Source organism: Gilbertella persicaria (genome assembly GCF_025201335.1).
Source record: "Gilbertella persicaria strain CBS 190.32 chromosome Unknown B0P05scaffold_44, whole genome shotgun sequence".
Lineage (NCBI taxonomy): Eukaryota > Fungi > Mucoromycota > Mucoromycetes > Mucorales > Choanephoraceae > Gilbertella > Gilbertella persicaria.
The window spans coordinates 176766-199007 of NW_026252005.1; the positions used below are offsets into that span (position 1 = coordinate 176766).

The 22242-nt window shown below is 37.2% G+C and overlaps 9 protein-coding genes across 9 annotated transcripts; 3 read left to right on the forward strand and 6 right to left on the reverse strand.

Moving 5' to 3' along the window:
- Window positions 1–57: 57 nt before the first annotated feature.
- B0P05DRAFT_556274 (uncharacterized protein) lies at window positions 58–1167 on the reverse strand. Its single transcript, XM_051579888.1, has 6 exons — window positions 1071–1167; window positions 814–1003; window positions 677–764; window positions 468–629; window positions 333–416; window positions 58–274 (listed from the first exon to the last, which is right to left on the reverse strand). Exons 1-6 carry the CDS (start codon window positions 1146–1148, stop codon window positions 175–177), a joined length of 702 nt encoding a protein of 233 aa, XP_051431527.1. The 5' UTR covers window positions 1149–1167; the 3' UTR covers window positions 58–174.
- A 58-nt stretch (window positions 1168–1225) lies between these two features.
- Window positions 1226–2718, reverse strand: B0P05DRAFT_476962 (uncharacterized protein; the record flags this gene model as incomplete). Its single annotated transcript, XM_051574940.1, has 5 exons — window positions 1226–1451; window positions 1480–1648; window positions 1733–1968; window positions 2015–2576; window positions 2625–2718. The coding sequence occupies 5 exons, from the start codon at window positions 2716–2718 to the stop codon at window positions 1226–1228; spliced, it is 1287 nt and encodes a 428-aa protein (XP_051431528.1).
- Window positions 2719–3409: 691 nt separating this feature from the next.
- B0P05DRAFT_477135 (uncharacterized protein) lies at window positions 3410–4819 on the reverse strand (the record flags this gene model as incomplete). Its single annotated transcript, XM_051574950.1, has 2 exons — window positions 3410–4500; window positions 4546–4819. 2 exons carry the CDS (start codon window positions 4817–4819, stop codon window positions 3410–3412), a joined length of 1365 nt encoding a protein of 454 aa, XP_051431529.1.
- A 6334-nt stretch (window positions 4820–11153) lies between these two features.
- B0P05DRAFT_497106 (glutathione S-transferase) lies at window positions 11154–11897 on the forward strand. Its single transcript, XM_051575395.1, has 2 exons — window positions 11154–11224; window positions 11273–11897. Exons 1-2 carry the CDS (start codon window positions 11170–11172, stop codon window positions 11857–11859), a joined length of 642 nt encoding a protein of 213 aa, XP_051431530.1. The 5' UTR covers window positions 11154–11169; the 3' UTR covers window positions 11860–11897.
- A 119-nt stretch (window positions 11898–12016) lies between these two features.
- On the forward strand, window positions 12017–14298 carry B0P05DRAFT_556297 (transmembrane amino acid transporter protein-domain-containing protein). Its single transcript, XM_051579889.1, has 5 exons — window positions 12017–12901; window positions 12974–12995; window positions 13068–13254; window positions 13300–13639; window positions 13685–14298. Exons 1-5 carry the CDS (start codon window positions 12046–12048, stop codon window positions 14290–14292), a joined length of 2013 nt encoding a protein of 670 aa, XP_051431531.1. The 5' UTR covers window positions 12017–12045; the 3' UTR covers window positions 14293–14298.
- Window positions 14299–14335: 37 nt separating this feature from the next.
- On the reverse strand, window positions 14336–15667 carry B0P05DRAFT_574424 (uncharacterized protein; the record flags this gene model as incomplete). Its single annotated transcript, XM_051581563.1, has 2 exons — window positions 14336–15220; window positions 15266–15667. 2 exons carry the CDS (start codon window positions 15665–15667, stop codon window positions 14336–14338), a joined length of 1287 nt encoding a protein of 428 aa, XP_051431532.1.
- Window positions 15668–15796: 129 nt separating this feature from the next.
- On the reverse strand, window positions 15797–17604 carry B0P05DRAFT_516091 (origin recognition complex subunit 4 C-terminus-domain-containing protein). Its single transcript, XM_051575694.1, has 4 exons — window positions 16927–17604; window positions 16433–16882; window positions 16102–16386; window positions 15797–16046 (listed from the first exon to the last, which is right to left on the reverse strand). Exons 1-4 carry the CDS (start codon window positions 17350–17352, stop codon window positions 15873–15875), a joined length of 1335 nt encoding a protein of 444 aa, XP_051431533.1. The 5' UTR covers window positions 17353–17604; the 3' UTR covers window positions 15797–15872.
- An 18-nt stretch (window positions 17605–17622) lies between these two features.
- Window positions 17623–19756, forward strand: B0P05DRAFT_477032 (Alpha/Beta hydrolase protein; the record flags this gene model as incomplete). Its single annotated transcript, XM_051574943.1, has 8 exons — window positions 17623–17696; window positions 17739–17809; window positions 17859–17942; window positions 17987–18009; window positions 18057–18691; window positions 18737–19199; window positions 19241–19259; window positions 19311–19756. 8 exons carry the CDS (start codon window positions 17623–17625, stop codon window positions 19754–19756), a joined length of 1815 nt encoding a protein of 604 aa, XP_051431534.1.
- Window positions 19757–20471: 715 nt separating this feature from the next.
- Window positions 20472–22036, reverse strand: B0P05DRAFT_574427 (uncharacterized protein; the record flags this gene model as incomplete). The annotated part of the gene is given in 7 exon segments (XM_051581564.1): window positions 20472–20787; window positions 20835–20976; window positions 21001–21074; window positions 21124–21380; window positions 21422–21512; window positions 21557–21878; window positions 21898–22036. The coding sequence occupies 7 exon segments, from the start codon at window positions 22034–22036 to the stop codon at window positions 20472–20474; spliced, it is 1341 nt and encodes a 446-aa protein (XP_051431535.1).
- Between the last annotated feature and the right edge of the window lie 206 nt (window positions 22037–22242).

Sequence of the window (22242 nt, forward strand, 5' to 3'; positions counted from 1 at the left end):
AAATTGGTTATTTTTTCTACATTGAGAGACTCAAAAATTAAAAATCTAAAGACTGACCTGGTCTAAACAATAGGCATTATGAATGCACTCAACTGAATATCCATCTGTACTGTTGTACAACAGACGTAAATGGCTATCATACTCATAACATGAAAGCTGTTTATTACGCTCATTTTAGATTTCCTTAAAAGTAGTGACACCATCTTCAGTAACAACACTCACAAGTTTGCCACTTGTCAAGGACACTGAGCCTGTGAGATAACCTTCTAATTGCCTATGGATCACATACAAACTTAATATCCATTTGGCTAACGCTATTCATCTGGACTTACTTTGCAATATCTGTAGGTGAGGTCCATGTGCTAAAATCAGCATTAGGCATGAATTTTCTATTCATGGGAGTATCGATCGTGATACTAAAGAGGGGTTAATGACATGCACATACATACGCCATATATAAAACGTACGGTAAGATAGCAGTAACTTTAGCACCTTGAGGAAGTCCACCATTTGATGCTGCTAAGTCTTGAACAAGATGGTGTACTGAAGTCTTAGCAATACCATAACCAATCATACCAGGTGTTGCCTCCAAAGCAGCCAAAGCACCTGTCAAGGTCAGCAAGCCATTCCTAATAACAACCCCATAAGATGCATGACTTCAAGTTGAACCACTTACTCTTCAAGATATTTAGAAGCAAGATGTGAAGCAATTAAAGAAGAATGAACACTCTGACTTATCATCAATTCAGAGTTTTTTAAGAAGTCTACCGGACAAGATGAGTATTCTATGTAGCAATCAACCCTCCAAAATACCTTTGTTGGCTGCATTACCGCCAGCCCAACCACCAGCAACACAAAAAATACCACACAACTTATCTGAGCCCAAAACTTGAGAAAGGGAATGACTGATGGATTCTCCTTGTTCCGATAAAGAGGCGGAAGCATTTGTCAATGTGTTGTAGTCGGCCTCTGTATTCTCAATCAAATCCACATTGATCACTGTCTAATATATATATATATATATATATCTCAGATCAACAAGAACGCGTCTATTATTTTAAATACTTTACGAATCCTTTTGATTTAAAATGTTGTACAAGAGAACGACCCAAGGCACCAGCTCCACCATAGACTAAAAGTTTGCTCATTTTATTGATAATATACAAAAGAAAAAGGGAGATTCTATACAAGAGAGAAAGAAAAAAGGTTCATTTAAGCAATTTTTTTAAAGTGCAGTCCCACGCATAACGTGAGAAAAAATGTCGACTTCGTCTTCGTTAGCACATATTGTCCTATCAGGGTCTGTAGATACAGTGCCTGTCGTTGGATCTACTCGAGTTACATTGCAGATAGCAATAGATTGAGGGTACATCCCGACTGCGAAGGGAATGGGTCTATACTTGAGTACACCTCGAACAACAAGACCATAAGGGTATCGAATCATACGAGACCTAAACAGAGTTTAGTAGGGAACATAACTCATTATGTTCTACTTGCCATCTTTCATTACCACTGCTGTCTGCACCGGGTGATTTTATACGAATTAAGGTAATGGCTTCTTTTGTGTTGTGTCCAAATTGCCTTGATTGTATTGAAAGTGGTTCATCAAAGTGTCTGACATTCCCCAAGTATTCAGCAGGGTCAACACCTAATATAGCGCATAAATACATTAATCTCAAATGATTTAGCTTACCCCTTGAATGCGTTTTATCCATCTCAGTCGATAATTCACTGGGAACAATTTGGCTGAATGCAAAAACACTTATGTCCGCATCAGCGATATGGATTGTCCACCAATTCCAATTTTCTGCTTGCACTTTTAGGTCAAAAATAAGTTCTTTATCTGTTGCCAATACTCTTCCAATATCCACAGTGAGTTCTACAAGTGGCTGAGCTCGATAGAATACAATGACCATCAAAAAGATCAACGCTGTCAAGAGCGATAAAAATAGATTCGGTAAAGTTGAGCTGTTATTGAATTAGACGTGATCATGTGTCAATGGTGTCAACGTACCATGATTTTTTGGGCCGTGATGATCTTTTTTGTCTCCTTGACAGTAATGGTGCTTCTTCATCGTCACTTGTATAGCCTTCATATCCATCTCTGCCAGTTGCACTACAGTAATAAGGCGAAAATTTTCTCGGTAATGTAGCATACTGTGGTGGATTTCTGTTCTTTTTTGTCGGTAATAAATTATGTGTATGCTTTTTATTGAAACTTTCACGCCATAAATTCAGCAGACTTGGCTTATTTTGTTGTAACAAATGATCCTTGACATGATTCCTTAATTTAGGTCTGCGGTATTGTTCATTGCCTGACCAACACAAATCCTCTTCTTCTTCATCAAAATGATGCTGTTGACGACGAGGCGGTTTAGAATGATAAAGTGTTTGTTTAAGCCATTCTCCAAGGCCAGAACTACTGTTGTGTGTACCATAATTCTTTTTTGTGATATCATGTTGTAAATAAGTAGGTGGAGTTGATCGAACAGAAATAGGTCGATGCATGGCATGAGTTGCAGCCAGGTTTTCATTGCTGCTATAAGGATATACATAATGTTCATTTTCATCTGAATCTAATACATACATTGTCAATAGGACATTACATAAGCAATAATAACAACCTTCTGCATTCGAGACAGCATCCACCAGGTTTCTATGAAAGACTTCTGCTGGGCTTGCATTGCCATGAATAATAGGTTTGGATTGTTTTTTCATCAACTTCTTGTCAGGATTCCGATGTGTGTAACTATTTAAATGGCTCTGTATGTATAAACATGTTACATGTATGGAAACAAAAATAAATAAATAAACAATTAGTATACCTCACTTCGAACTTGTTTGACTTTTTTTGGATCATTCATGGTGGTAGTCGAACAAGACTTTTGGATCCTTAGAGGGAGTGTATGGTCATTTGAAGCACTCAAGGTAGGTGCAGAAGGTACAGTTGTCAAGGTATAGGTGGGAGCAGAAGGTGAAGAAGAGCCTACAAGTGTTGTCTCGGTGTCTGTGGAATGTCCCTGATCAGGTATAACATCAATTCTAGGGATATGATCATTTTGTTCTTGTTCTTCATTTAAACAAGTTTCGAAACGGGCTTTCTCGACAATCATATTTCGATCAAAATTAGACAAAAGCAGATCTCGACGAAGACAGTGAGGGTCGTTTTTATCTCCAATAAAACCATACTTGGTATTTAAAAAGGGCTGTCTTCTTTTACTGTTATCTTTAGTATCATTTTTCTTCAATATTTCCAATGGCATTGTTAATGCAATACAAAACAATAAAAATAGAAAGAGAGAGAGAGAGAGAGAGAAAGAGAGGCCTTTTTTTATTATTATTATTTTATTTCAGTTATTGACTGACTCTGAATCGATTCGTGCTGACGAAAAAAAAAAATATAGAATTTCTATGTATAGATAGTGACATCAATAGGTGAAAGTTCTGGTAATGAATCATTTTCGTTTGCTAGTGTAACAGACTTGATTCTTGAAAATGGACACAGTAAATCAGTGGGATCAAACAAGTCTTCTTTGTCTATTGAAGGTAAGCAAGAAGAGGTTTCTTCATGCAATTCCAATCCCCTTTCTTGCAACTCTTCTATATCTGACAATTGTCCCCAAATATCGAAAATAGGCAAAGTCCTCAAGTCAGGTAGTACTAATCCTGAGGAGATCAAATCTTGTTGCATTAATGGGACATTGTACAAAGACACTGCATCCTGAAACTGTTCTCGCATCGCTTTCTTTCTTAATTCTATATGTACGGTAGAAAGACTACTGGGGAAATTAGGAAATAGCATCACATAACCACGCAAATAGATCAATTCTTCCATAAAGCGTCTCCATGATTTTGTCCATTCATTTGACCTTAAGCCAGGCACAACGACATCTTGCATTTCAAATCCATTCAAATCAGCATGCCTTGCAGTGATATAATCATGGAATTCGCGCCAATGTTCAGGGAAATAGACAGCACCCGAGTAACCAGGCCATTGCATCCGATAAGGTTGGCCTACCTGTCCTGTCCTGTTTGCTTTCTTTAACTGGTAATTGGCACTAAAGAAATGACGACCAGAAGGATCTGTTTCAAGGAGCCGTGGCGTATACAGACTAATACCAAATAAGGAGTTGTCCCTCTCTGTATAACGATAGCGTAGGATGGCATACTTGACCCACACATAAAAATACTCGGATAGTTCAGCGTCGTTATTGAGAATGATGGCATATTCGTCATGACTAGAAGGATACCAGGATTCAACAAAGACAGAAGCCTTGGTTGCTTGTGAAATACGGTGACGAATGTTCTTTTCTCCCTTATTCCATACAAAATTATTAGCAAATGTTTGTGTAATTTGGTCACTTGAATAGTCTAACAAGACAGTCAAATCCACTTGATCACCCAAATAGTGTGCATTGGTTACTGATGTCAATAGACGAGCCAAGGCATGTGGTTTCTTGTCTGTATTGACCATGATGTTGACTGTAAAATCATGCCATTCTAATACGTTATTTAGTTTCTTATGTCATCTTGATCGAATCTTACTTGAAAGGGTATCTAAAGGCAATTCTGTCATCCAAAGTGTATGTGGTATATCTTGTGTTGGTAAATAAATATGAGTGATGGCTAATGATTTGCTTGCTGTGTCTATACTCTTGAATGTATTGCTTGTTGGATTCACTGTATGAACAAGTATTTTAGGTTGAATGGCTGTCATGATACGTATCAAATGAGATATATGTTGATTGTCAGTCAAGTCAATGGGATGAAATGAACCATCAATAGCACAGGTAGTTTTGTATGATACATCAGTGGTCATAATATGCAGATCAACTGTCTTGTTTTGATTGAATTTGCAGATCAGTGGGCCTAATTGCTCCAACTGATCTGATGAATCAACAAAGAACAAGACTGAATCCAATGTTGTGTTTCTGTTCAACATGTCTTTGTATGCTTCAAGCGATGCTGTATTCATTAGTGTCTCTAAGGATTTACATGTCTCTGATTTTTGTGCTTTTTTGAGTCGTACATCTCCCCAATAGGCTCTTTCAATGGGGTCAGTTGGAAGTGCAACAGAAGGAATACCAGCCAGATAGAGTGTCTGACTAATAAACAAACCAGCCAGTGGCGTACTTGTTTGAACATGTCTTTCTAATGCGTTCAATAGTCCCGGAATCCAAGTTCGATGGAGTAACCAGCTATCATTGATCACATCCACTACTTGACTCTTCATTTGTCTGCTACTAGAATACATCGCATTGGGCAAACATTCAACTGTGTTGTTCGTAATGACTGCACCTTCTGTGCCCAATAAAGCAGATTGATATTCAGGTGTATGGGACAATTTCAGTAAATTCTCTAAATAGCGTTTCCCTGGTGCAACATCTCGATCAATGATCCATACAAAATCAGTTGCTATCTGCTTTGCTGTCTGTAACCAGTGTAAATGATTTTGTGTCTCTTGTACCATTATCTTGACATGTCTTCTGTCCAATGTCATTATACGTGCTTCTACTTCTGCTTTGTTCTCTGTGTCACAAATGATCCATACATGTTCGGGCAGGGTTGTTTGTGTCAATACGGCTTGTACTTGGACATACAGTTGTGTTACTGTAGTAGTATGGATCATGGCTGTGACTGGAACACGTCGATGTTTGTTTGTCATGGATAATGCAACATTATTGGTTAATCGACGCAATTCATCAAAGGTGTGTCCAATCACTAAACCTTTGGCAAGCTGATGAACAAATGGATTTTGACTAGGCTCAATAGATAAATCCCAACTATTTGAGCCAGACGGGACTGTCTCTAGCATAATAATGGTTATACATACCATGTATATCTACTGCTTGTTATACCTTTTTTATCTGACAAAAGTCGATTGAGATGTGCATAATCAGTAAACTGAGTGGAATCAAGAAATACAGCAGTATCTTCAAAAGATATCACTTTTGGCTTCCTTTTTGTTGTGTTTAATTTTGTAAAAGTAGAATTAGAGATGAGTGTGATCGCCATGATGAGCAGGACAAGTGCGATTAGTATTGACCTGGATTTATTATAGAAAAAACGACGCATGTTGTCTTGTTTTTTAGAATTGAATTTAGGTGGATATGTTGCATATTGTTTTGAGTTTGTTAGTTGTCTTCTTGAACGAGTGCCAGCCCTTTCCAAATCGTCTTCTTCGACTATCATCTTGGAATAAAGAAAAAGAAGACTATCTCACTGAATTTAAATTAATGTCTATAAAAGTAAATCTAAGCCGCGTTACCAAATACACTATATGTATTGTCTATTCTTACCGACAGTTTGGCTTTCTCGGCTGAATTCTATCATATTGAGAATAAGGCCGTTATTATTCAAAGGAATAAGCAAAGAGGGGGGGGTTAAAGTGTTTATTGACGCTTTTCTTGTTACCCTTCTTGATGCTATCCGAGAATGGAAGAATCTATTATGTCAAGCAAATGTGTGGTGCACTCTGCGTCTTCAATGAGAATTTTAGCTTTGGTTATCTTCTCAAATAAATTTACTTCAGAGAGCTGCACAAGTAAGAGATGGGACTGTTTCTCTGTGTAATCTTATTGAATCTTGGGTGGTGTTTTATGCTTGCTGTCTTCTTCAGTTACTTTTGCTAATGTCAGTTGGTTTTTTTTTGGGAGGGACACCGTGAAATAGAATAGATTCATGCCTAAGAATAACGGTGGAACACAGAATACGCTCTTGGTACCAATGAGAAGAAAGTGATTGACATGATTGTTGTGCACATTAAGTCTTGGGCTGAAATAAGAAAAGAACCCATTGATCATTCCATAATGATAAGCAGCTTTTGATTGTTCATTGCACAAAGAAGTCTGTATATTATCTAATGCATGTGAAAGAAACACTTTTTGCAGTAACTGCTACTAAACTCTTAATAAGTTTAATCATAGAAGATTGTGAGCTCTTTTTCATGCTTCATAGTATGTATATTTGACAGTTCAACTCAGTTTGAATCTGTTGAATTTTAGAATTTGATTGTATTAATTATTCTCCTGTTTGACATTTCAAACATGATTGCTTTTGGGCAAGTTTGATCTGTTCTAGATTAATGACAAGCGATTGTTTTTGTAGGAGTTTATTCTGAGGAAAATATAAAAGAACTTTAAAAGGAATAAAAAGAAAAAAAACTATCTTTATCTTAAATTTTATTTTACATATCTTCATTGTCTTTTGAAGGAACTGTGCCTAAGGTTATAATCTCTCTATTTGTGTCTATCTCTCTATAATTACAATGGTCTTTACAGTCTTCTGTTGTTAATTATTGGTTTATCTCTTATATTTGTTAGTCTCGTCGTTCAAGGTAAACACAAAGGGAAAGAGAGAGAGAGTTGTCAGAGGGTCTCCCTTCCCCCCCCCAAGAGAGTGGAAGATGGTGAATTAAACTATGGCTTTGGATCAGCGAAAAAAAAAAGACTAATCGCGGTTATTCTTTTAGACACGATGGCTTACAAAGAATGAAGGGATTGAAGTGTAGAAAAAATTATAGATTGTGTTTCATAAAGGTTTGTGAGAAAAAGGAAAGATGATGTGTAACAAGTTACTTTTAATTTTGGAGGTTTTGGTGGCATTAGATAACTTAATGTGGTTTCGAAACAACCAGCGAGATGAATTCAACTTGAGGATTACTTTATATACTTTTTAATGTATTAACTATTACATTTTCAAGTTGAATTTACAGCAACCATGAAAGTTAGGAAATATAGTTTTTTGCACTATTGACAGACTCAACTTCAACAGCCATCTCATGTTTGGAATACCTCAAATAAATCTACTCAATTATTGATGGAAATGCTAAATAGTGCCAGTGCTAATGCCACTTATACAATTGACAATTTGACTTTATGAGCACAATGTTAAATCTCAACATCCAAGACTTATATATTTAGACAAAACCAATCTAGCACAAAAATTATTCAAGCCATGTCGCCAGGCCGTGGTTAAAATTATGTTGCCATTGGATTGTCTCGATTTAAGAAAAGTAGTATTGAGGGTTTTGGGGAGGCACCTTTTCCTGGGCAAGAAAAAAGTAAAAAGAAATAAAAATATCAAGGAAAAAATGTTTATGTATATACAAGAAAGCGAATGCAGAGTTGTTCTCTCAATTTCCTGGTCAAACTTCACTTGAAAAGCCTTTGTCTTTCACTTTTTTTCTATATAATTCTCGAATAAATTTCTACATTTCTTAGTTGGCTCGCAGTCTATTTGAAATATCATAAGGAGCTCAAGAAGCCAGATTTGAAAAAAGTCTTTCGATCACGAGCAAAAGTTGTCTCAGCGTATAAATGATCAGAATATATATCACTCTTTCCGTTTTCAAACATTTGTTCGAAGCTGAAAGACGGTCTTTATTTTTGCTTCTACCTTCGTAAAGAAAACACAAGGCAAACAGATTCTCCTGAAGGACGAGTATAAGCGGCTAGTAAGAGGTAACGGATTTTGTTACTGCTGAGTTATTACAGTCGACGAAAAAGGTTTGCCCAATAAAAAAAAAAAAAATAAGTCTTGGATGTTGAGATTTAACATTGTGCTCATAAAGTCAAATTGTCAATTGTATAAGTGGCATTAGCACTGGCACTATTTAGCATTTCCATCAATAATTGAGTAGATTTATTTGAGGTATTCCAAACATGAGATGGCTGTTGAAGTTGAGTCTGTCAATAGTGCAAAAAACTATATTTCCTAACTTTCATGGTTGCTGTAAATTCAACTTGAAAATGTAATAGTTAATACATTAAAAAGTATATAAAGTAATCCTCAAGTTGAATTCATCTCGCTGGTTGTTTCGAAACCACATTAAGTTATCTAATGCCACCAAAACCTCCAAAATTAAAAGTAACTTGTTACACATCATCTTTCCTTTTTCTCACAAACCTTTATGAAACACAATCTATAATTTTTTCTACACTTCAATCCCTTCATTCTTTGTAAGCCATCGTGTCTAAAAGAATAACCGCGATTAGTCTTTTTTTTTCGCTGATCCAAAGCCATAGTTTAATTCACCATCTTCCACTCTCTTGGGGGGGGGAAGGGAGACCCTCTGACAACTCTCTCTCTCTTTCCCTTTGTGTTTACCTTGAACGACGAGACTAACAAATATAAGAGATAAACCAATAATTAACAACAGAAGACTGTAAAGACCATTGTAATTATAGAGAGATAGACACAAATAGAGAGATTATAACCTTAGGCACAGTTCCTTCAAAAGACAATGAAGATATGTAAAATAAAATTTAAGATAAAGATAGTTTTTTTTCTTTTTATTCCTTTTAAAGTTCTTTTATATTTTCCTCAGAATAAACTCCTACAAAAACAATCGCTTGTCATTAATCTAGAACAGATCAAACTTGCCCAAAAGCAATCATGTTTGAAATGTCAAACAGGAGAATAATTAATACAATCAAATTCTAAAATTCAACAGATTCAAACTGAGTTGAACTGTCAAATATACATACTATGAAGCATGAAAAAGAGCTCACAATCTTCTATGATTAAACTTATTAAGAGTTTAGTAGCAGTTACTGCAAAAAGTGTTTCTTTCACATGCATTAGATAATATACAGACTTCTTTGTGCAATGAACAATCAAAAGCTGCTTATCATTATGGAATGATCAATGGGTTCTTTTCTTATTTCCTCCGTCTTTTTTATATGATACTTACAACCACTGGCTCTTTCTCAACAAAAATTGCGTATTCGCTTTGAAATCATTGTTTTTAGGATTGGATGAAGCGTTTCCTTGAAGCAATAAGTAAAGAAAAGGGTAGTAGAAAAAAGGCTACGGCAACTGTTTCTTTAACAATATGAATAGACGATTTAGTTTCTCAATGTATGACATGATTTCTTGTTAAGTGGAATTTAGAAGATTTGCATCAATAAACAAGTGCTTATCATCAACAACCACCTTCTTTATCTACGTTTTTTATTGAATCTCAGGATATGTAAAATGCTGTTTATACTAATGATATTTAAGTCTGTATTAATTATTCTTACAGGAACTAGAAAAACACTTTAGGAAAAGAACAAGTTTCTCTGTGATCTGGAAGGCGAGACATAGAAGTTTAATTATGGTAGTAAAGTTCGAGATGCAAATTCAATATACTATGCTTAGTAGCTTTCATCTTATTAGGCCACTTTTGAGAAGCAAAAAATGGTATTGCGAGAGATTGTTGACCAAGTGAATCATATCCTTGAGCTTTACCCCAAGTATCGTCGCAACTATACGTTCAATTTTGCTTAAAAGACCTCTTCAACTTTTCTTTTGATAAGGCGCAGGATATTATTAAGATTAAAGATTATTTCAAAAATACATAAATATCATTGCTGCCTACAATAGAATTGTCAACAAAATTTATTCTAGAGCCAAGATAAAAAATGTATTACTACTTTGAATTTGCATCAAACATACCTTTTTTCTCGAGTATGCACAGGTTTGAAATAAACTTAAAATCCGAGGCCTCAAATTCAACCGCCGAAAACTCGGATGAAGGGAGATTAATTAATAATCCAAAAACTAGGTTTGATACAAGAGGTAGTGTCACGACTTATCGCGCAAAAGTGCCGAAAGAAAAAGTGAGAAACGCAAAGCTAAAGCGCAAGAACAGGTACTTTTCAATAGTAATTTTGAAAACTATAATGACTTGGATAGATATCAACATGATGGATTTCCCCAAAAAAAAAAATCTCGTATCTAGAAGTGATTCTACTTTCGTTTTTTATTTAACGAAATACTCCAGTTTTATGCTCCTTAAATTAGTTGTCTAAAATCAACCGCAGCAAACACGCCCCCCCCCTCTTTTTAACATTGATGAGAAATTGTAGGATTTCAATTTCAAATGCAAAATATAGTTGAGACCTATCTACTTTTGTGCCTGAAATTTATTTGAGAGCATTTAATAATGATTCTTTTCTTTTCCATCTATATGAAGTGTTTAAATAGCCGTATCTATTGGATTTAATACATGGTACCTGAATGTTTCTAACGATTTTCATGTATTAGATCTTGCATTAAACATAGTCTTCGGATTATTAATCAATTTTCTTGATCCAAAGTTTCTGAGACCCAAAAAAAAACAATATATAAGGCACACAAACAAGCACACAAACACACATTATTATCATTGATCTTCTAAACAACATGTCTGGACTCAATAACATTAAGCTTTATTACTTTGGTGAACTCAACGGAAAGAGTAAGTATCAACGCCAATTTTTATTACAACTAAATCATGTTATTTTAGCTACCTTTGGTCGTGGTGAATACATTCGCTTGTTTCTCAAAGATGCAGGTGTAGACTTTGAATACGTCAGATGTAGTTTCGAAGAATGGGGAGCACAAAAGCAAAAATTGTCAGCTCAAGGCGTCCTTAAGCCAACCATGCCCTACATCACTATTGATGGCAAGTATTATGGTAAGACCGCACCTATCATGCGCTTTATTTCCAAAAAACTTGGCAAGTATCAGGGCAAAGACGAAGACGAAGCACAATTGGTAGATGCCTATGCTGATTCTTTGTTGGACGATATCTTTCGTTGGGTAGCGGCCAGTTTTGGTGGAATTGAACAGCTAACTAAAAAATACAACAACACTGACCGTCCTCAATCACTTCAAAGTTACGAACAAGTCTTGGGTGGCAATCAAGGACCTTATTTGCTTGGTGAAGAAGTATCCTATGCTGATTTCCTTCTTTATCACTACTTGGAAGACGATGGTTTTGTCTTTGAAGCCTCAGATTTGAAGTCTACTCACCCTCACTTGGCTACTTTTATCGAAGCTATCCAAAGTAGACCCAACCTCAAGAAATACCTTGCTACTGACAGAAAATAAATAAATAAAGTTAACAAATTAAAATAATCTAATCTGGGTATATTTATGCAGCTAAAAATAATTGCAGTGACACAAGAGGCTTGTGTACTATTGGTTATTGACTCCAAACAGCAGTAGTACAAGGAGAAAAAAAAAGTGAGAAAACATTGACAATCTTTTTTTTTTTTCCTTTTTCTTTTTCAAAATATGTCTAGTCCACTTCCTGTGAACGCAAAGCGGAACCAGACAGGTGCCGCTTCTTCTGTTTATGTAAATGAAAATCTCCTTTCAAGTTCTTTTGATCGTGCTGATACAACAGCAAGATTAAGTTCAAGTCCTTTACCTTCTCATAATAACTATGGTACTTCTCCTTCCAAGAGTATTCATTCTAATATGAACTATGGAACTCAAGACCATTTCCCTAGTAGCCGTCCTCTCTCTACTTTTGGTGATAATCTTTCTGTAGATTTGCCTGATGATGAAGTCGCAAAGGCTGTTAGACGTCATTTAGTGTCTGCTTCTCCTTCTAACTCTCATGGCTTCCTTAGAACACCCTCTCCTCACCGTAGTCGTGCTAGTAGTCGTCTCAGTCATCGCGATACAGATGAAGAAGATGAGATTGCTAATGTCCATCAATTGGCTGGTGGTGCTATTACACACGATATCTATAAATGGTCTGAAGATCAGGATCGCAAGGCACGTATGAAGCGTTCCAAGTCCATGTTGGTTCCACGCCCAGAGACCTCAGATCCAGCCCTGCAAAATCTCAAGGACCCAGGAGGATTCCGACGTCACTTTGTGTTTGATCGTGCTGCCAAAAAGGGAAGAAAACCTCCTGGATGGATTACGCATTCTTTTGTCGACTTTTTGACTTTGTATGGTCATTTTGGTGGTGAAGATTTAAGTGATGATGAGGGTGAGAGTAGTGAAGATGAAGAGGATTTAGCAGGTGGATCTGATGAAAGAACTGCCTTGTTGAGACAAGCAAGAGCCAATGCTACTGAAGGAACAGCCACCCCGACTAAGGCAGTCTTTTTGTTACTCAAGTCTTTTATTGGCACAGGTAAACATCGTGAAAATGATTGTCTTTACTTATCTTATTTTTTTCTCTCTCTCTCTCTCTCTCTTCTTTAAGGTGTCATGTTTTTACCAAAAGCGTAAGTGTAACTCTAAAAAAAATGATCTACATGAGCTTATTCAAACAAACAAGGCGTGTGAATTTTCAATAGATTTCATAATGGTGGTTTGTTGTTTTCTACGTTATTTTTATCATTTATCGCCGCCGTTTCCCTTTACTGTTTCTTGTTGCTTGTTCAAACACGCAACAAGGTTCCTGCTTCCTTTGGTGATATTGGTGGTGTCTTGTTTGGTAACTCAATGCGTATGTTGGTACTTGTGGCCATTACCACTTCCCAGGTACAGTCATGATGATGACATACCTCGTATTCACATTTTTTTTAGATTGGTTTTGTATGCGCTTATATGGTGTTTGTCGCACAAAACTTACAAGCATTGATCGAAGCTGTATCCAATTGCAAAACCAATGTACCTCTTCATTACTTGATTTTGGTCCAGATCGCCATCTTTGTACCACTTGCTATGATTCGTAAAATACAGAAACTTTCTGTTTTTGCTTTAATTGCCGATGCTTTTATTTTGATTGGTCTAGTTTACTTGTACTACTATGACTTTTTGACATTGGCTTTGGAAGGTGTTGGTAAAGTAGAATGGATAGTGAACCCTGCTTCTTTTCCTATGTTTATTGGTACTGCTGTCTTTACTTTTGAAGGTGTTGGTCTTAGTAAGTATTAATGAAAACAAAGAGGGGGATATTTATGATCCTTAGTCATTCCTATTACCGAATCTATGAAGGAGCCTAAAAAGTTCCCTAAAGTCTTGTCTTGGACTATGCTTTTTATAACCTTATTGTTCATTTCTATTGGCCTCTTGTCTTATCTTGCCTTTGGTGACGAAGTCCAGACAGTGATTTTGTTGAACTTGCCTGTCTCACCTGTTGTAAATACCATTCAAGGTCTTTATGCTATGGCCATTTGTCTGTCCATTCCCTTACAGTTGTTCCCTGCTATTCGTATTGTTGAAACAGGTCTTTTCTCTCGTTCTGGTAAGCATAATCCCATTGTAAAATGGCAAAAGAACATGTTCCGTCTTGCTGCTGTTATTTTGAGTGCTGCTGTTGCTATTGCTGGCTCAAGTGATTTGGACAAGTTTGTCTCTTTAATTGGATCTGTCTTTTGTATTCCCCTCTGTTTCTTGTTCCCTCCTCTTTTCCACTATAAGGCTGTGGCCAACCATTGGAGACACAAGGCAGTCGACATTGCCATCATTATGTTTGGTTTAATTACCATGGCTTACACAACCTATATCACAATTGGTCTCTGGACACAAGAAAGTGAGCCACCAGCTCCTATTTCTCGCTGCACACCTCATGTTTAATTAACGTCTTTTTTTTATTATTGTTTTAAATAAATTCTATTGTTTAAATGGATGTTTCTACAGGCTTAGGAGGAAGATCTCTACCCGCCTTAGCCCATTCTTTCAAAATTTCACCTGGTTCACCCAAGATCTCAATCGCTCTTGTACGACGAATATGATCATGTTCACAGCCTTGTCCTTTCTTACCAATCACAATGCGATTAGAAGCAGCGTCCATATCTTTCTCGCCTTCTTTCACAAACACACGTACACCATCCACCATCACAGGGCCAGCCGGTTCAAAGTGCTCTTTGGTTGAAGTCATGAATTCATTGACTGTATCATAACATTTGGGTCTAGCACAAGTATTCAAGAATTGACCTGCACAGCTTGGACAGCAGAGCATCAAAATATTACAGGAAGAATGAGCACAGTTTTGATAACGACTGCTGGGTTGACCACACACTTGGCATTTACCAAACACTTCATCTGTGATCTTTTCACCCATACGAGCATCAAATGTGAAATTCTTGCCTCTGAATAAGGACATCTTGTCTTTTTGTTCTTCAATCCAGCGACCATAGGAAGTAATACCACCTTCTACTAAATGAACCGTCTTGAATCCAGAAGCAGACTGAAGAATAGCACCTGCTTTTGTACAGCGAATACCACCCGTACAATACATGAAAACCTCTTGGTCTCGAGGCAAGTCTTTACAGATCTCATTCATGGCTGTAATACTGTCTTTAAAAGTGTCTGCATCAGGACGAATGGCACCGTCAAAAAAACCAATGTTGCTTTCATAGTGGTTACGCATATCAATCAAGACTGGCTTCTTGCCATATTGTTGTTCATATTGAGTTAGTTTTTCATGCCAATCTGCAGGTGAAAGATGAGAAGGCTCGTTGGTTAAATCATAGTCTTCTGAATTCAATCCATCCACAATAAGCTATGATGTGTTATTATACAGCATTTTATGTACATAAATGCATACCTGCTTACGGATACGAACATGTAAAGCACGGAAAGAACGCTTTCCATGTTCAGTACCGATATTTAAATCCATCAAGTTACCACCCACCAAAGGTGTCAAATAGTTTTGATGATAAGCTCTTAATTCCGGCAAACGTTCTTCAGGGCAAGCAATTTGTGCATTGATGCCTTCTTTTGAAATATAGATTCTACCCACAATACCCCACTCACCAAAATCATGAAGAAGCTTTTCTTTTAGTGCTTCCAATTCTGGTTTGGTAAAAGGGTAGAATTTATAGAAAGCAAGTGTTTTGTAGGTACTTGACTCGTAGTTGTCAATCTTGGACTTGGGAAAGTTTCTTTCCAAGACAGCTGTGGTCGAGAAAGAAGCTGTTGTGTTGGGTATATGAGTATCTTGTAACATGGTTTGAGTCAATATGCGAGATCGAGAAAATAAAAGAGGTTTTGTATGTGTTTGAATAATAGCTTGTCTTAACAAGCGACGAAACATGACAGTGCCTTAAAAAAAAAAAAGACAAAAAAAAAAAGATGGCTTGGCTCCCCCCTCTCTTATATCATATCGCTTGCCAATTTTAATCAGGCCACAGCGGGCAACAAAAAAAAATTATTCAAATCATGCCTACACCCCATTTCTTGACGATGTCTGGGCAATTATGTTTTAAGACAGCTTCTGTCACTTGGGCAGGTTCCATCATTAACTTAACCATACGGTATTCTTTTGGACACTTTCCAGCCACGTCAATAGGATACACTAATTCAAACAATTGTAGGTTTTCAAATGCCTAAAAAAAGAAAAGAAAAGAATCAATGATTTATCTCAATTGGTATTCTTCTTACCTTTAATGCCACTGCTCTTTTATATAGTCTAATACCCGTTGTTTGACTCTTGATTTGAGCATTGTTTGCGAATTCTTTGTATTCATCATAGACCATTTGAAAGTTAAAAGTAGAGATATCCTTTTCTAATAGTTTCTTCATACTGATAATTAAGACCATTTCAAGTAAGGCAATACCCTTTAAGAGCTCTGTTTTGGAATCTGCTCTTTGAATCAAACTGGATTCAACAAAGTCTTCTGTCGATAAATAAGGTGGTGTGGTAAGCATGCGACATACTGGATAAAACTAATAGCAGTAAGCATATATAGATGCATATATAGAGAATAGTTACACATAGTTTATGAAACATGCGAATATCTTTAGATAAATCAAAGATACGTCGAAGAATACCATTGACTGTTGGGTCTTGAAATAAGCGATCTAATGCTTTATTGAACCCGTGATGTCCCTGACATGTCTCTGGTAGCGTTAATGTTTCTTTTGCTATCTCTATAAACTGGCCAAAGCTAGAAGAAGGGAAAAGATAGATCTGTCGATGAGAGAAACGAGACTTGACTCGCTTCTCAAGTAAATCTAGGGTATCAATACGACATGTCAAGCCAATGACAGCCATGGGATTCTGTGCGCTCTGTGCTGCATCAAAAAGGTTATAAAGTAAGGCTTGTTTAGGATGATCAGCAAACAGATCAAATTCGTCCAAGATAAACACGACAGGCAACGATGTCTTGTTGCCTGATTTCAATAAAGAGAGTAAATAGTCAAATGAATCTGCAAATGTTGTCTAGTGACCATGTAAGAATGCATCGATGATCATGTCATGCTTACAAATGTTCGATCAGCTTCGTCTTCCAACGCTAACTGACGAGCAATCTCGTTCAGGGCAAGTCTGTCTGTTGTTTCTGTCAAGCCATTGAGTTTGACAACACAAAATTCTTGTGCTCTCTGTTCAAGATCGCGCAACACAGAACGAACAAGGACAGATTTGCCTGTGCCTCGATTGCCAATCAATAAACATGAGTTGCTCTCGCCTTTTGTTATTGTCTGTCTTAAAAGTTTGTAGAGTGTGTTGTATTCGTTCTCAAGTCCTGGGAGTCGTGCAGGAAGTTGGATTCCGTTCAGACGAGCAAGTAGGAGTCTGTGAACTTCTGATCGATCTAATACTTGACTTGAATTATGCAAGGTTTTTGCTAATTTTTGAGGTGTGCTGACTATAGTGTCTGAATCGCTTTCTTCAAGTGTTCGCTTTGTCATACTGAGATAAATAATTAAGAAAAAAAAATTTTTTTTTTCAACTGGATATACGCGTTTCTTTTAAATACGCGCATTCTTTTTGATTGGATAAGTAAGAGAACAGGTTACCTTGTTCTTCATGCCATTGTACTACATCTTCAATATGAAATCAAAGAATAGTTTTTAGTGCGGGATTAAATTAATGAAATTCATGTGAAAGTGTTACATATAAATGTGGGGAAATTCTTCTTATTTTTATTTTTATTTTTTTTTATCTTTCTTTTCTCTTTCATGTTGGATCATTTAGTTGGAAAGCCTTCTCCAAACTTCAAGAGAACACAAATCATACTTACTTTATTCTTTGGGTAATTCTTTATAGTCATAAACTTGTATTTATTGTCCTATAGTTGGTACCTTGTCATACATGGAAAGACAGAGAAATTACCTGGCTTTATTCAAACACTGAATAAAAAAGCAGGTAAGCTCAGCAAAGAAAATACAACATGTATCTCACAAGTGCAATTTAGGTCATTCCCCTTGGCGAGTAGCTCTTGCTTCTTGGTTAACCTATTATCTCTCTCAAAACGTTTTTCTTTTACTTGGATTAAACGGTAAGTTGAAATACATGAAAAAATGTTTTGACTGTATTTATTAGCACCGGATCCTCTTTCTCGACTGGTAAGTTTAAAATATACCATTCCTGTCTATCAACTGTAAAAGTGTAGTACAAACGTAGTTTTTATCGTGCCACATGGATCTTGACAGCTTTAGATGCTGGTTTCTTTACTGCCATGCCTTTCAAACCTGCTTGGATTCGACATATTTTATCCCTTGTGTTTAGTATGTATTACCTCGTATTTGCCGATGCAGCCGAAGAAAAAGTACGCAAGACACGGTCTACTATCTCAATTGAACAGATGCGTAATTCTTGGGAAAAAGTAGCCCATAATCCCATCTTGGGATTTGTTTCGAGTTTGATGCGTCCTCGATTGAGTTTGGCAGACATCATCATGGTCCATCGACCTGACTTCCATCAAGACTTGCCTCCTATTGAAGTTTATCGGTATTATTGCCTGAATGATGGTAAATTGGCTGACCATGATACTATTCTGTTGCAATTCCCTGGGGGCGGGTTTGTATCCATGCCTCCTCCATGTCATGAAGATGCCTTATATGCCTGGGCAAAACAGACAAGTATGCCTGTCTTTAGTGTGAACTACAAAAAGGCGCCTGAATATCCTTACCCATGGCCTATTGAAGAATGCTTTGATCTTTATGTGGCTATTGTACAGACAAAAGGCAAAGTACTCGGTCTTTCGGGTGATAAAGACATTCGTATCATCTTGACTGGTGATTCTGCGTAAGTAATAGTCCATCAGACGCACCTTTATTGACACGCTAGGAGTGGTGGCAATATCACAGCTGCAGTGACACTCAAGATCTTAGCACATAATCAACAATCATCTTTACAGAACAAGACAGACCTGTTGCCTGTGCCTGCAGGCTTAGTCTTGATTTATCCTGCCTTGGATTTTGAAATGTCATGTTGGATGTCTCCTTCTCAACTATCTCTGATCCGTGCTGAATCAAACACAAACCTGTTTCGGTCTAGTTCGCTTGACTCTCTCTGGCAAACCAAAGATCATTTAAGCCATGCCAGTCCCTTGAGTGTTGTGCCTGATTTAGAAAAGAAACAAAGCTTATGGAGACGAGCCTTAGGTATCAAACCCACTCGCAAACAAAGTGTGGCAGATAGAGCACATCCCATTCGTACCAAGATTCAAACAAAAGAAGCATGGGCTTCAGCGCGTTTAGCCATGACGAGTCGAATGAGCTTCTTTAATGATCGAGTGATCAGTCCAGATTTGGTAACTATATATCTATATTTTCTGTTACTCACACTCTTTAGTTGCGAGCCATGGCGATTTGTAAGTGACTACAGACAATAGATACATACATACATATTGACTCACCCTTAGTGTATCTTGGTCCGCATGCTTCTCCTGATTTTGAAAGTGATTATCTATTATCGCCTGTACATGCACCTGAAGATTTGCTTGCTCAATTCCCTATGACTTACATGATATGCGGTGAAAAAGATCCTCTTGTAGATGACACCGTCATTTTTGCAGGTCGTATTCGACAAGCAAGGAAGAAATACCGCCAAGATAACCCCTTTGATAAAACCTACCTTAGCCATGATGGTGTTCGAGTCAAGTTCTTAGAAGGCATCAGTCATGCATTTTTACAGATGATGCCCTTCTTACCTGAAGCACATCAAGCCACACGCACCATTGGTGACTGGGTCAAGGAAATTGCTCAACACAACTCGCGTAGGCCAGAAGACCATGTAGCTCAAATCATCACAACTGAAAAAGACATGATTCATCGTAGAAAACAACAACTCATCAAGGGTTTATACTAAGATTTATTCATCTATTTCCATCTTGATGGCTTTGGATGGATAGCTGTCTTCATTAAAATCATGACTTCGCTTCATAGGATAACTGTCGGCTGTTGTCATCTTGTTGTAAAGCCAATGGATCCATTGAGGTATGCTGTGTGTTTGTTGTAGTTCAGCAGACATTTGGTCTTGATCAAATAGGCGGGGATTCCATTTTTGCGCATAAGGGGTACTGGGTGTATTAAGGCGAACTATAGGTTTTGTAGGGCAATCAGCAGGGATGTCAATTGAGAGTGCCACCATCACCAATGGTTGGTCTGGTAAAGGAGGTGGAGACAGTGTAATATGCATTGAATGAGGTGCATCCACAGTAATGATCTCTAGCCTTAATGTGTTGTCATGTTGGCTGGCTAATGCTACCATGTCAGTATCATCACTACACTATGATCATCATTTACCTGATAAAATGTCTTTGAGTGAAAGCATCATGGGCTTTTCTTGAGCTACACTTTCCTTGTTCACTGTGGTTGAATGAAAGATACTGGTAAAGAGTGTGTTAAACATTTGTTGTTGACGAAGACATTGAATAATGTTATAGATCTGTACAGGGTGATGAAATGGTATTCTGGATACTATTTTAGCACTTGTAAAAGAAGAAGAAGCCAACTTGTATACTTGATGAGGTGCATTCTCGCATGTCTATCGATGTCAATAAACCCCCCCTCCTTGTATTTGTTCATATGGTACTTACTGTGACCCAATTGTTTTGAGTAAGCTTATTTTTGTCATGGCCGTCTTTGAGAAGCATTTCTTCTAATGATAGCGTACAGGTATCCAAACTAACATCAGACACAAGTTCTCCATTGGATAAACCTGCTACTGTCATTAGTTTCTGACATACTTGGTCTGATACAGCTAAAGGAGAATCTAATGTAGCCACAAATCTTATAGGCACTGCTTGTACTTCTGGATGTGTAGACAGTGGCTGAATAAACCTGAAGGGAGACATAAAAGAAGGTGTCATGGTCTCTGTCACTGCTTTAAAATGCTCTCTAGATAGATGTAAGTGGTTATTGTCTGTTGGTATTTGTAGACTTACCCTATGGCTTCTTCATATCCAGCCAAGTAACTTGATTGAGAAGGAGGCAAATAATACATGGGCTGAACAGAGTCTTCAAAGGACAATAAGAGGCGCGATGTATTGCGATTCTCTAGCGTGTTTGATTTGATGGTTTCTTTGTCTGTCCAATAAGCAACAGACACACCAGGATAGTCTAAATGTTGCATAGGCATGCCATGTCCTTCCAAGAGCACGCGAGACTCGTCTGATACCATGGCACTATGCTTGATTATCAGCAAAAGGTCTGTTGAGTCCATGTTGAACTTACATTTCTTGACTATAAATTGTCTTTAGATCATGGAACAGGTTCTTCATGATAAGAAAGAAATCAACAGAGCTATATTTGACATTCAATTGATCCAACAGGGCCAAGCTAGCCAAATTACGCTTAAACAGATCGTATTGTCTGCTCTGTAGACTCTCGGCAAACATAGTATCCACTCTATCATCCTGGTCATTCTGTAGTGTCTCTGATACATAGGTCACTTTAGCTTTCAATACACGTCCAGTATCATCAATGTCAATCTATTTTATGAGGACAAAGGTTATATCATCAACCTACTTACATCAATCACAATCACAGTACCACCCAGGGTGATGGTTGTGATAGAAGCTCCTGATTCTATTTTCTGCGAAGAGTCTATAAATGTCACTAATCTAGTTAAATGTGAGTAACTCTATTGGACAGACTACACACTGACCCCATCGATTGAGCAATCTTCTCTAACCGTTGTGTTTCGATTTTAGATCTCGATTCTTCTTTTTCTTTGATGGAGTCTTCAAAAAATGCTTTTGTGTGCTTTAATGTATCTTTGACGCGCATGACGGTGCTCTCGAGTGTTGCTTGTTCTTTTAGATGGGTAAAGTGTTTGCGAAAAGCAGGATCAGCACCTGCACCCATCTTCATGACATCACCCAAGACCTCAGTCTCAAATTGAGAGCATATATTTCGAATACTGTTGACATGTTGAGTAAATTCTTGACGCACCTTGTCGAGATTCACTGTGCCTAAAGCATGTAATTCTAATCATATAATCAATACCATCATGCATGTACATAGATGTACCATTGGATTGTTTTTGTGTCGATGTGTTAGAGAGACAAGGTAGTTTTTGTTGAAGGTCGCGTAATGTTTCTTGAAGACCAAACACAGCAGAGCTAATCGAATGTTGTTCTGCCATCTCAATTAGATACTGAAAAGAAACGCGAAATAGGACTTGACGCGGAGATACGCCAAAAATAACAATAATAATCATAACCATAATAATCATAATAACAAAAACGGGTATCTGATATGCTACTTCCATGCATACAAACCCTCTTTATGTATCGATAATTTAAGCAGATATCCATAGCGTAAGCCATAACATATCCATCTCTTTATTTT

Excerpts from the sequence above, each read along its gene's own strand:
- B0P05DRAFT_556297 (XM_051579889.1), top strand. The coding sequence starts at position 12,046 with ATGTCTAGTCCACTTCCTGTGAACGCAAAGCGGAACCAGACAGGTGCC. Across the intron at positions 13,255-13,299 it reads TGGCCATTACCACTTCCCAG|ATTGGTTTTGTATGCGCTTA; the intron begins GTACAGTCATGA and ends CATTTTTTTTAG. Across the intron at positions 13,640-13,684 it reads TTTTGAAGGTGTTGGTCTTA|TCATTCCTATTACCGAATCT; the intron begins GTAAGTATTAAT and ends TATGATCCTTAG.
- B0P05DRAFT_556274 (XM_051579888.1), bottom strand. The coding sequence starts at position 1,148 with ATGAGCAAACTTTTAGTCTATGGTGGAGCTGGTGCCTTGGGTCGTTCT. Across the intron at positions 417-467 it reads AAAGTTACTGCTATCTTACC|TATCACGATCGATACTCCCA; the intron begins GTACGTTTTATA and ends ACCCCTCTTTAG. Across the intron at positions 275-332 it reads TCACCTACAGATATTGCAAA|GCAATTAGAAGGTTATCTCA; the intron begins GTAAGTCCAGAT and ends TGTGATCCATAG.
- B0P05DRAFT_516091 (XM_051575694.1), bottom strand. The coding sequence starts at position 17,352 with ATGACAAAGCGAACACTTGAAGAAAGCGATTCAGACACTATAGTCAGC. Across the intron at positions 16,883-16,926 it reads ACGAAGCTGATCGAACATTT|ACAACATTTGCAGATTCATT; the intron begins GTAAGCATGACA and ends CATGGTCACTAG. Across the intron at positions 16,047-16,101 it reads AAAGAGCAGTGGCATTAAAG|GCATTTGAAAACCTACAATT; the intron begins GTAAGAAGAATA and ends TTCTTTTTTTAG.
- B0P05DRAFT_497106 (XM_051575395.1), top strand. The coding sequence starts at position 11,170 with ATGTCTGGACTCAATAACATTAAGCTTTATTACTTTGGTGAACTCAAC. Across the intron at positions 11,225-11,272 it reads TGGTGAACTCAACGGAAAGA|CTACCTTTGGTCGTGGTGAA; the intron begins GTAAGTATCAAC and ends ATGTTATTTTAG.